Here is an 11,894-nt window from a genome sequence, read left to right on the forward strand (position 1 = left end):
ACATTCCGAACATATCCCGAACGTCTTTCCAAGCTTTTCAAAAATTTGATTTATTTCACTTACAAGAATTGATTATCATACGCAGTATTATAAGTTGTCGTGGCCGAGTGGTTAAGGCGATGGACTAGAAATCCATTGGGATCTTCCCGCGCAGGTTCGAATCCTGCCGACAACGATACATTTTTTTGTCCGTACACTCCTAGCCCAGTAGTACTACGAACTCAGACCGTAACCGTACAGATTTAAAAACAGGTTTGGAGATTATACGAGTAGGTATAGGCAGTAGCAAGCAGAGAAGTAATTTGATTCCATGGCAACGACGCCAATTGTTTGGCCTATACAGATACTGCTGTACACTAGGGCATACACGCAACGATGGCTGACGATTTAGACGAACTTCTTGATGAGATTGAAAGTAAGTTTTGTAGCAATGCTTCACTTTCGCCTCGAGCTTCATCAGATGAATGCCCGGCTCAGATTCACGCGAAGCAAATAAAAGGAACAAAGGCAAACAAGAGGTACGTTGTACACATTGGGGCAGATTATGGCTAACGGGTATGGTCTGACTTAAACTAGCTAGCATCTATCTAAAGAGCTATCGCTAGGTTGGTCAACAGTAGTGTTAACGCGTTGTTAAGCGCCGTCAAGTTGCTAGGCTAGCACTGAACCTGGAATGTAGCTAGCGTCGCGAGCTAACAAGTGGTCCTGTTATCTTTCACTTCAGTTCCTCCTCATCGACATCAGCACAGAGAAGAACCGACATCGAAGATATAGATGCCCTTATTGATGACATATTCGAGGACGAATACGATTCCCTGGATCTAAAAGTGAGTCACAATCCTGATTTATAGCCATAGAAGCTGAACCGCTCGGCCAAATCGATGGTGGGTAACTTGGTTCTCTGTCTTTTTAGCAGACAGACCAGCTTTCAAATGTGACAAAGACCGAAAAGGGTCCCGTGGCAAAATCAGGACAAAAAAAGTGAGTGCAAACTATTCCATGATAGGGGTCACACAGGGGGAACATGTTATATTATGTAAAATGGCAGGTTATCACTGTACAGTGGTATATATATGAGTTGTCGTGGCCGAGTGGTTAAGGCGATGGACTAGAAATCCATTGGGATCTTCCCGCGCAGGTTCGAATCCTGCCGACAACGATTAATTTTTGTCCAGGCCCACTTCTTACATTAACTGTCCAAATACGACAGCCATGCCTTCGATTCTCATCAATCAAGAAAGAATCACACTTTGAAGCAGGTAAGAAGTTATATAGATAACACTAGCTTCCAAGTCACTTCCATAGAATCAACGCAAATTTCTGCATTAGGAGATGGAGCGGGAAGCCTTTCAGCTGCAGCTTCCCTCGGCTCTTGTGACAGCAGTAAACCAATTACTTGTGGTAAAAAGCTATGGTGCGTGGGGTCAATTAACCAGTGCAAGAACTTTTGACTGAGTAGTTAAGTACTGATTTAGGGTTTATGTTTAATGAAATGGGGAAAATTGAGGTGGCCGTCGGAAAATAAGTGGACATCTATCGAGACATTTAAATGCCAAACTCGGCTGGAAAATAAAACACGATTCAGGACTTGACATCAACTTTTTTAGGCACTTGTCCTTTGAACAAGTAGCCTACATTTACGTTTCACTTATCCATTCGGGATGTCAAAATTGCTCAAAAATGACTTTCGAATATTCCCTTAAAAAACATATATTCGAATATATTCAAATTTCTGGTAGCGCATTAAGTACCCTACGTCAATAACAGGACAAATTAATACAACGAAACACAACTAGGCTACTTGTATAGGTAGGTGGGCCTAATTTATCTTTTTTAATTAATGTTATCTAATTTATTTATATTTAAAAATATTTGACAAATTACTTACACAAATTCTTGTTCCAAATATGGCAGGCTTCATTCAGTGATTGAAACAAATATTATTAACATTAAAGTTTTACAGTATAGAACCGACATTGAACGCTCCAAGCGAGCTGCGCTGTGGTAAACATGGAGATGTAGCTTCAAGTTGCTAGTTGTTGAATGGTAAGCTAACTCCAGCTTACATATGTTTACACACTACTTTAGCTGTAGGTTTACCATCAACTGACCAAAATCAGAAATATTTCCAGACATCACTCTTTAGATTTTTTGGGGTTACAATCACTTTCTATGCTGCGGTGAAGCTGGGTTCTGCACTTTCTGCCCGATTCCACGCAAGTCAACTGTCAGCAGTGACGCTGACGCGCGCACCCACCCGCAAAGCAGACAGACGCGCTGCGGATGTGTTTTTTTTACATTCGAATATTAATTTTCATATTCGAAATTGGGTTTTTAACCACTATTCGAATATATATTCGAATTTAGAATATTCGTTGACGGCCCTATTATCCATGCACAAAAGTCAGTTGTCCCTCTGGCCTACAAAGATGAGCTGTAACATACAAATAATATAGGTAAGGTGTTATAAAAAATGTTATTTGCTATAAAACATTTACACCATTGCTGCAGAATGAAACACTTTCTGTTATGTGTGTTGCAGCTTTGTCACAAGATCTCTACAGACCGTGAAACTAATTTAATGCTCAACACTTGGTAGGCCTACTTGAAAGATGAATTATTTACTGTGTCGTCTCAGTTACTATCAGGGCTTGGAATCGGGCTAACAATCAGAAGGTTGCCGGTTTGATTCCGCCCGTGACAAATTACGTGATGTCCTTGGGCAAGGCACTTCACCCTACTTGCCTCGGGGAATGTCCTTGTACTTACTGTAAGTCGCTCTGAGAGCGTCTACTTAATGACTTAAGGTTACTAAGGCTACTAAGGTTAACTAGCAACGCTAACGACATTGGCTAACTCAACTTCGGTAGGCTATCCTCAGTATTTGCAAGCTAGCTAAGCTTATACTATATCTAAAATAATTTTGTAAACATAACAATGTATTTCTCCACTAAATGTGGGGCAAGTCAATTTCTCTTCCAGTTGCCCTACAAAAAAATCCACTTGTCCCGGACAAGCGAACAAGCCTGTCAAATGTCGAGCCCTGCAATTAAAAAAAATCATGTTAAATCTCATAATTTGCTTTTACATACCGATGCATCTTTTATTATTGGGTCGTCGATAGCTTTCAATGTACAGTGCTGTAACTGATTTAGTGACCGTTTGCTCTGCTGAAGTATTTTGTTGTTTTACGTCAGCAGGTGACTCTGCCACCACCTCTCTGTTAGGACTTTCGTTAGGAATGGTTAGGACGTGTTCAGAATTGTTAGTATTCCGAACATATTCCGAACACATTCTGAACTCATACCGCCAGGAATTGGACGGTAACGATCAATCCGTACAATTCTGAAAACTTTACGAACCTACATTCCGAACAAGTACTGCCAGGGGTTTGAACAGCAACCACAACCCGTACAAAAGAAATCCATAAGACTCTCCCCGTGCAAGTTCGAATCCTGCCGACAACCATGTATTTTTCACTCGCAAAGCGCTATTCTGTTGGTGAGAAAGATCACTAGGAAATTGTAAACAACTGACCACTAATCACAGGAAACAGTGTGCTGTAGTGTGAGGTGTCTTCTTTTTAATTGGTGTTTAGATGCTGTCCAGTTTTCCTGGGTGGAAGCTTGGTTGCAAATGGTGTTGGGACAGCTATCTCACAAAGGTAATATTTTTGGGGCTGAAATTAACTCAGTGACAGCCTGGTTAACATGAATTTCACATCCCATTTCTAAAGCAGTACCTGATTCAGACTGCTTCTAGTACTGTGTCTGTGTGTACATCCTCAGTGACTTGTTTCTAAGCAACCATAACACAACTGCTAACTTCTAACTAAACCTAAATGTTTTTCTTCATTAATGACTGTGTTGATTAGATCATGTGACCAGTTGAGGTGTACCTCCTGTGATTTCCGGATAGCCATGTTCGATGACCATGAGTGGGACCCCTCTTGTGACTACCTCTTCTTTAGGTGAGTCTCCTTGAGTCTGGGAACCAGACGAATCTGCAAACTCATATTTTATGGGCTCTGGTAAATATGTCTGGCCACCCTCCTGTTCAGACAGATTTCCACCTGGCTTAAATAGTGCTGGACCAATCGCAACCATTTATTTACTATTGGGGCAGGTTAAAAACAACGACTATACAAATGTAATGTAATGTACAGAGGAGCGTCGTTGAGACATTTTTGTAAACAATCAAGATTACATTTCATTGCTCTGATTGGTTGTATCTGTCCAATTCTAAACAATTGCATTCAGAGGCATTTTTATCTGCGCCTGTTGATAATCTTCCTTGGAAATTGAAACTGAACTGAGAGGTCCCAGACTAATACACATTGATCAAGCAATGCCAGGCTAACTGAGTCAGTGTGAACATTTTAAATACATTTCATTTTGTCAGTAGATGGCAGTGTTGAGTTGTATTGCAGTTCGCCATACTCATAATTGATATTTTCTGATTTAAAAACTATGGTGGTGTATAATCTTTTGTGGTACTTACAATTGGCATCCTGAAGCACCATCTTGTGAACAAGTCTGCACCTACAAAAATGTTACTTGTGTTGCCTTTAAGAAATGTATGCTGTGTTTGTTGCACTATCACTATCCTATAATCTGAATGCTGTACTAATGTAGTTTCATTGTTGCACTGTGCTACTATGGCTATCATAAACTGCACATCCTAAAGGCAGTTAATCCTTTAGAAAACAACATTTTAGTGTTATATAAAGGGAGACCTTACTTTTGACATAACCCTGGTGAATTAAATTGTCGTCCTTTTGTATGACCAAAACTTAGTAAATGGTGCTTAGGGACCTTCTTTATGTTTACCTTTAGAATGTGTTTGGGTGTAGAATCAAACCAATTTTTAAACAGCACTGAAGTGCTGATTTGTTTCAATCCATTTGGCTGTTTCCCTATTTCAAAGAATCAGCTCGATAACAGCATTTGTATTCACACAGAGATGTTAGCAAACTTTCTGGCAGGCTTATAGACACCCGCCTCTGCCTTTGGCAATTATGTAGATAATAACAAGGCACATTTGGCCACCCCTGTCCAGAATGCTAAGCAATATTTAAAGGCCTCTTGGCCTCTCTCTGGTATTCCTTGGGGCTGCCACGGTACTGTTCACACTGCGCTTGAACCTATGCGATACCTTACCCTGATGACAGTAGCAGTTCCCTGGTAGTCTAGTGGTTAGGATTCATTGCTCTAACCACTGCGGGCTGGGTTTGTTTTATTATTATTGTTTACGTAACATAGTTGTATGGGAAAGCAAAATGGGTAAAATAAATACTCCATTGAGAGGGTATGTAAGTTGTCGTGGCCGAGTGGTTAAGGCGATGGACTAGAAATCCATTGGGATCTTCCCGCGCAGGTTCGAATCCTGCCGACAACGACTGACTTTTGTCCAGGCCCACTTCATTAATTGTCCAAATACGACAGCCATGCCTTTGATTGTCATCAATCAAGAAGGATTCACACTTTGAAGCAGCGGAGGTGGTATAGGTAGGTAGTTACATGGGTAACACTAGCTTCCAAGTCACTTCCATGGAAGCAAGTCTTATTATATGGACACCTAAACTTAGACACTAGGGATGCATAAATGGACAAAGACCGAAAAGGGGTCTGTGTCAAAATCAGAAAAAAAAATTGAGCGCAAACTATTCAATGATAAGATGGTTACACGGGGAACATGTTATATTAAGTAAATTGCCAGGATATCACTGTACAGTGATATAAATATAAGTTGTCGTGGCCGAGTGGTTAAGGCGATGGACTAGAAATCCATTGGGATCTTCCCGCGCAGGTTCGAATCCTGCCGACAACGATTCATTTTTGTCCAGGCCCATTTCTTACATTAACTGTTCAAATACGACAGCCATGCCTGCAATTCTCATCAATCAAGAAAGAGTCACACTTTGAAGCAGGTAAGACGTTATATAGGTAACACTAGCTTCCAAGTCACTTCCATGGAAACAACGGTAATCAAATGGCCACCTAACCTTAGACATTAGGGACGCATGAATTGACAATATGAATCAATACCCTATGACAGTAGAATAAACATAAAACCATACAGTGCATAACACAGGCTTCTCTGCTATCTGGTTAGCTGTTGTTGTTATGGCTGTGTCGTGTGGTTTCTGCAGTAGTAGATGGAGTGGGCAGCCTTTCAGCTGCTGGTCCCTTCTGCTCTTGTTGTGACAGCAGTGAACCAATTACTTGTGGTAAAAAGCAATGGTGTGTGTGGTTAATTAACCAGTGCAAGAAGTTTTGACAAAGTAGTTAAGTATACAGGGATCATGTTTAATGACGTGGTGAAAATTCAAGTTGTTGTGGCCGTCAGACAATAGGTGGACTACTATCGAGACATTTAAAAGCCAAGCTCGGCTGGAAAATTAAACATAATTCAGGGCTTGACATTAACCTTTTGAGGCACTTGGACAAGTACATTTACGTTTCACTTATCCATGCACAAGTCACTTGTCCCTTTGACCAACAAAGATATAATGTAATATACGAATAATATAGGGAAGTGTTATTAAAACTGTCAATGTACAGTGCTGTAACTGATGTAGTGACCGCTTGCTCTGCTGAAGTCTTGTAGTTTTACGTCAGGTGACCCTTTGCCTCCGCCTCTGTGCGGACTTGCGTTCGGTATGGCTAGAAGGTGTCCGGAATTGTATGGAATCCGAACATTCCGAATATATTCCGAACACATTCTGAACTCATACATACCACCAGGAATTGGACGGTAACGAAAATCCGTACAATTCCGAACACATTCCGAACAAGTACCGCAAGGAAATCCATTAGGGTCTCCCCGCGCAGGTTCGAATCCGGCCGACAATGGTGTGGTTTTCTCTACCAATCAGAGGTGATTTAATCCTGCCTTGGTCCCCTGGACTTTAACTTTTTTTAGAAGCCCCTTTTGGCCTCATCGGCCTACTGCCTGCCGGCTAACAGTCTTCATTATCTTTTATGGATACACTGATTCACAATTTGCATTTACTAGATATATTTTCAACCTCATTCACGCATCGAGTCATGGTTATTTTCTCTTCTAGAGGTTTAAAAAAGTGAGCGCGAGAGTAGCCACACACAGCCAAGTAAAAAGATGTAATAAAAGATATCATAAATAACAATCCTGAATTCTTTCCGTAAAAATATCCCTATTGTCTATCAGAAAACACTAGTAAAAGACATAACAACGCAGTTCAGCACCAACCACAATTAACAGTGACTTTGCTAACATCTTCGGTAACTTTGTGTGTCACTTTGGTGCCTCAGCCAGGTGGAGCAGCATCGATTGTTGTACACTGACTGGTCGACTCACCAACAACACCTAGCTCTTTGTATGCAGCTTCAATGACTAGCATTATCCTTGGCAGACGAGGAGGAGGAGGGCATTGGAGGTGATAATGAGGATGACAGTAACAATGTTAAAGCTAGCTTGCGATAAGTCTGACAATGCCGTTAGCCTGGTAACTATTTCAGATTTAGGATTAGTTGGGGCACAGATTTACCCCATGTGTTATCTTCGGGTCATTATGACCCCACCACGTCTTGCGGCAACTTTACCTCATACAAAAATAAAGTGAAGCATTTTCTGTCTCATTTTCTGTCGGGCTGTCTCACACCCCCCACAATGCAAATGTTAAATTAAAATGCTTTTTGTTTTTGTATTGGGCTTGCAAAGTTGTTGCAGCACGACGATAGGTTGTTGTGAACCTTCGGGTCATTGTGATCCAAAGGCAGCAAAAGGGAGAACCTAGCTTCTGGGCTCCTGGGCTGAAGCCCAGGTAAGCCTGTGCATTAAAGCCTCTCTGCTACCAATGTAGAAGGGAAAACTTTTCTACAGTATAGACGTTAGTTCCATGTAAAGGAATATACCACCAACAATGAGCATTGATTATATTAAGATAATGTGTGGCCAGATGGTCAGATTAATTCCTTGGGTATCAGTATCGCATTGTAAGAGCTGTTGCATTGCTGTTTGTAATTTTTCAGTCTGTGCGTGTGTGCATCCACAGGAACAACATGCCAGACTGTCTAAAGCTCCGCGCCAAACTGAGGAAGAGGAAAGGGGCGCGGGCGTACGCCTGTCAGTGCAGCTGGCACTCTGCTCGCGACCTGTCCGACCTCACCCAACAGCCCAAGCTCAAGTGGGTCTGCGGGAAACACTCAGCCTGACAGACGTGGAGCCTCCTTAAACATTATCTTTCTTATTTCATAGGTGATCAGGAATCTATCCTCCGTCGAAAGACATGCAAAAAGAAAAAATGCTTTGTCTCTAAAACATCCCAACTGAAGGGCCCCCTCCCCTGTTCATCAGCAGTTTGAGTTTATTTAAGGGGATCTTTGTCTGAACTTCAAAACGTACTGTAGCTAGCTCAGTTTTAGGTTCATCAGAGCCAGCTAAATACACACTGCACTGTGTTAAACAGTGGATTACCTTGATATTGGATGCTGTAGTTTGAACTTTTGTCTTAATTTCCATGTAATTCCCATGTTAAGTGAAGTCTGGGAATGTGTAGTATGCAGTAGAAGATGTTCAGTCCTTAATGGACGGTAGTCACCGTCTCATAGACAATCAGTGACCCACTTTTAGCTCGGACGAATGGTCCAATGAACCAGGATGAATTTCACCAAGTGGTCTCGTTAGACAGATTACCTTAGACCATATATCCAAACCCAATTTAGCAAGAAAACTAAATATTATGAGGTACAAGACCAATAAATTATGTTTTACAGTCCTCAATGAAACACTTTAATATCCAGTCTAAATTATATGGAGGTAGAATGTTTACATAAATGCAAATTGCTATCAGACTTTGTTTGCCTCACAGAATCAGAATTTATAATTATTGGCAGCGTAAAGCCTCCTGGCCTTATGCCTGAGTTTTTGACATGTGGTTGCAGACTTTTTGGTGTGTATGGGCATGTGATTATGAATGTTAAATTCTGCCTTTGTATGGGTTAACTAGTGGTCAAGAACTGTTAGAAGGATGGTATGTTTGGGGTGTTAAGGGATGTGGACAATAGTCAGTGGAAATTCAAAAGACATTTCCTCTTGCTACTACCTGAACTATGATTTATGTAAGAAATCTTTACATCAGAAATGTTGAGTAAAAACGCAAACTATTTACAACCAAAGATTACATGAGAATTATTATGTGCTAGGATGTCATGAAATGTAATTATGTATTGGGCTACTTTGTGAGTAAATCAAATGACAAATAAATGTTTCTTTGTATTTGCCTAAATATATTCTACTTCTACGATCTTCATGCCTTGTGTATGGTAGACTATCCACATTATCATACATATCTAAGTACAACCAAAACAAAATGTTGACATCCCCCAGTGTACTTGTGGGTACTAGAAATACCAAATATATATAGGAATAATGGGGACCATTTATTGTTGCCGAAGGTCTTTAGCTGTGTTTGTGGTTTTAGACAAGGCCAGATTAGTACCCCAAAGGACCCTTGGGTACTGAAGCTCATGCCCAATTCTGAAATGTGATGGCTGACATCTGATACAACAATGCCATCAAGCAATATAGATATAAGTGCAAGTAGCAAAAGAACAGTCACTAAGTGAGCAGGGCAACATACTGCAAAAGACAACATACTATAGGCTACTGACAAACTACCTCTCACAGAGGCCTTGAGCCTCCCTTGTTTTGCACCACGACTCCATATCTCGCTCATCCGGTCCTAAGGTTCTTGTGCGCGGTGGGGTGTTGCGTTCCCTCTTTCAAGAGGCGTACGAAACAAGCAGAATCACACCATAATTATGCAATACACCTGTTATACAAACAGCCTGTTATACAAAAGTTCTTATCTTTTTCTTTGCAACGTCTCAGATCAAGTTCAGCTCCCTCATCAGCTTGGACTTGATTGCCATCAAGGACAGTGCAGAAAACTTCTTCTGACCCACAAGTGTCCTGATTTTCAGTTGTGAAAATGTCTTCTCTCACTCACAGCTGACTAAAGTTAGACTATAGTTGGCTGAGACTGAGCATAGCTGTTTATGGTAATGCTTCCAAGGTAACGTTGGCTAGCTCGACATCCTTCGCTTCGTTTCGAGCTTTTTTGAAAAAGTTATTTAATAGCTGGAAATGTATTATTGCAGCCGCATTATTCCCCCCCCATTTTCCTTTTTTCCCTCTTTCTCTTTGCAACCCGCTGGGCTTTGGGTTGCTACCGCTGTCTATTTTCTGCAACACAAACGTTAGCCTACATTAACATTTTTACCACAGTTCCACTTACCTATATATCTGACCATGGATCGGTTACAAATTAATTCAACTGTTTTAATCTCAACTCCTTCTCAGAAAAACTGATCTTGAATCAGTAGGGCTACGAAAGCACCGACTCTATGTGGCGGATCTTGGGGGCCCCAGGCGAAGACAGGCGTGGGGCCCCCATACCCAGATAGCACACATACGTCGGGCCGACGTTGGCTTAAGATCGAAACGTCGTGTTCTATTCATAACGTCGGATAAGCATGGAAGCAGGAAGAACGTTCCATTATGCTCATTCCGTGTTGTATTGCAAGCATAGAGCCAGAGACTCGCGAGTCAGAGGCGTTCACTTTTTAAACCGTCATTTATCTTCATAAAGGAGCAGTCGTTGTTAGGTAAGTAAATGAAAGTAGAAAAATATCAAAACGTTTTGTGATAAGTAGCCTATGCCTACAACAATGTGTAAAGTTACTGTGATGAGATAGGATCCCAACCGGCTAGGCTAGTTCGACACTGGTCAGACATTTTACAAAGATGTAACTATAACTCCTATTCTCACTCCTTTCAATCCATATAATAATTATTAATATAATAATGACTAGAGAGGGTACAATTTCTGGGGAAATTGTAGGGTTTGCTTGCTAGCGTCGGTTGCAGATGGGTCCGTTTATTAACTGTAATTTTTACAACTGATATTTCTGTGCTTGGGCACCCCCAAAAACAGTCTAAAATCGCCACTGCTGTGAATCCATATTAACAAGGCCTTCAAGTTTCTCTGTCAGTGTAGTTGACTCTGCTGTCATCCGCCGGGAAAAACAGACGATCAGTTTCCTCCCATGCAGTCGTTCTCATTTCCAGTTGAATGATGCGCTCTCATGCGCTCTTATATTTTATCAGGGGGATGCTGGGGGGGTGGCTTAATGTTGTGGGGCGGTAGGGACGGACTGGGAGTAAAAATAGGCCCCGGACTTTGATCTAGACCGGCCCACCAGAACTGGCCCCCATATACGCCACCACAGCTGCCCTGCAAATGCAAGCATATTCTGTGTTCAATGTGATGCAAGTTGGGGAGTTCTATCCTTAATGTGGCTTAATGTGACAATTGTGACAAATGTGACAGATTTGTTGGCCTTTATTTGAGCGCAAAATAGTTGAGCTTTATGTAAAATAAACATAGCCGTTTTTCAAACCTTGTCTAGTGAAGGTGATTTCTTTGTCTCTTAATTTTTCAGCCCCACTCTACGTTGCTTAGCCTGGTTTTTCATTGTTATTCTTCTCCCGGTGCTCCCGATGGCCAGTCTGCTACTCCGGAGCTGTGCTACAGTGGTGGATTTTTAAGTCATGTAATTTTTAATTCTCGTACTGTCAGGGTTCTGAGCACCCCTAGTTCCCTGGTTCCCGCGGCCATGACTGCATGCATCGTCTTGTCTATGCAGACCTGTCAAGACCACCCAGGCTCTTTGAATTAAGTTTTGACACAATTAGATAGGTTGACTGGCTTACATGAGCTTAGCTCAATACATTTCCCAACATAAGCCTGTTCTTTCTTTTAACAGATTATACAGTCTTGTTTTAAGCTCAAACTCATTCACAAAATACAAAAAATAACATATCACTGGGAACAGGACTGAGAATTAATC

General features: G+C 41.3%; 1 protein-coding gene and 4 non-coding genes across 6 annotated transcripts; all 5 read left to right on the forward strand.

Annotated features, from left to right (window-relative positions):
• Nucleotides 1-93: 93 nt before the first annotated feature.
• trnas-aga (transfer RNA serine (anticodon AGA)) lies at nt 94-175 on the forward strand. Its single transcript has one exon. It is a non-coding gene; the product is annotated as a tRNA-Ser (tRNA).
• On the forward strand, nt 128-9,262 carry cfap418 (cilia and flagella associated protein 418). Of its 2 annotated transcripts, none has more exons than XM_084706518.1 (6): nt 128-518; nt 725-827; nt 917-981; nt 3,599-3,664; nt 3,875-3,970; nt 8,036-9,262. In XM_084706518.1, exons 1-6 carry the CDS (start codon nt 376-378, stop codon nt 8,193-8,195), a joined length of 633 nt encoding a protein of 210 aa, XP_084562644.1. In that variant the 5' UTR covers nt 128-375; the 3' UTR covers nt 8,196-9,262. The 2 variants fall into 2 exon arrangements, with proteins under 2 accessions (XP_084562644.1, XP_084562643.1); XM_084706517.1 differs by having other exon boundaries at nt 131-518; nt 914-981.
• On the forward strand, nt 1,078-1,159 carry trnas-aga (transfer RNA serine (anticodon AGA)). The gene has a single exon. It is a non-coding gene; the product is annotated as a tRNA-Ser (tRNA).
• Nucleotides 5,316-5,397, forward strand: trnas-aga (transfer RNA serine (anticodon AGA)). The gene has a single exon. It is a non-coding gene; the product is annotated as a tRNA-Ser (tRNA).
• Nucleotides 5,748-5,829, forward strand: trnas-aga (transfer RNA serine (anticodon AGA)). Its single transcript has one exon. It is a non-coding gene; the product is annotated as a tRNA-Ser (tRNA).
• Nucleotides 9,263-11,894: the final 2,632 nt, after the last annotated feature.

The sequence above is a fragment of the Hypomesus nipponensis genome, chromosome 2 (genome assembly GCF_054491055.1).
Source record: "Hypomesus nipponensis isolate SF chromosome 2, ASM5449105v1, whole genome shotgun sequence".
Classification (NCBI taxonomy): domain Eukaryota; kingdom Metazoa; phylum Chordata; class Actinopteri; order Osmeriformes; family Osmeridae; genus Hypomesus; species Hypomesus nipponensis.

What these genes read in the sequence shown, in the direction of transcription:
- cfap418 (XM_084706517.1), top strand. Translation starts at nt 376, where the DNA reads ATGGCTGACGATTTAGACGAACTTCTTGATGAGATTGAAAGTAAGTTT. An exon ending in ACGATTCCCTGGATCTAAAA is followed by an intron (nt 828 to 913) that starts GTGAGTCACAAT and finishes CTGTCTTTTTAG; the next exon opens with CAGACAGACCAGCTTTCAAA. An exon ending in GGGACAGCTATCTCACAAAG is followed by an intron (nt 3,665 to 3,874) that starts GTAATATTTTTG and finishes TGTGTTGATTAG; the next exon opens with ATCATGTGACCAGTTGAGGT.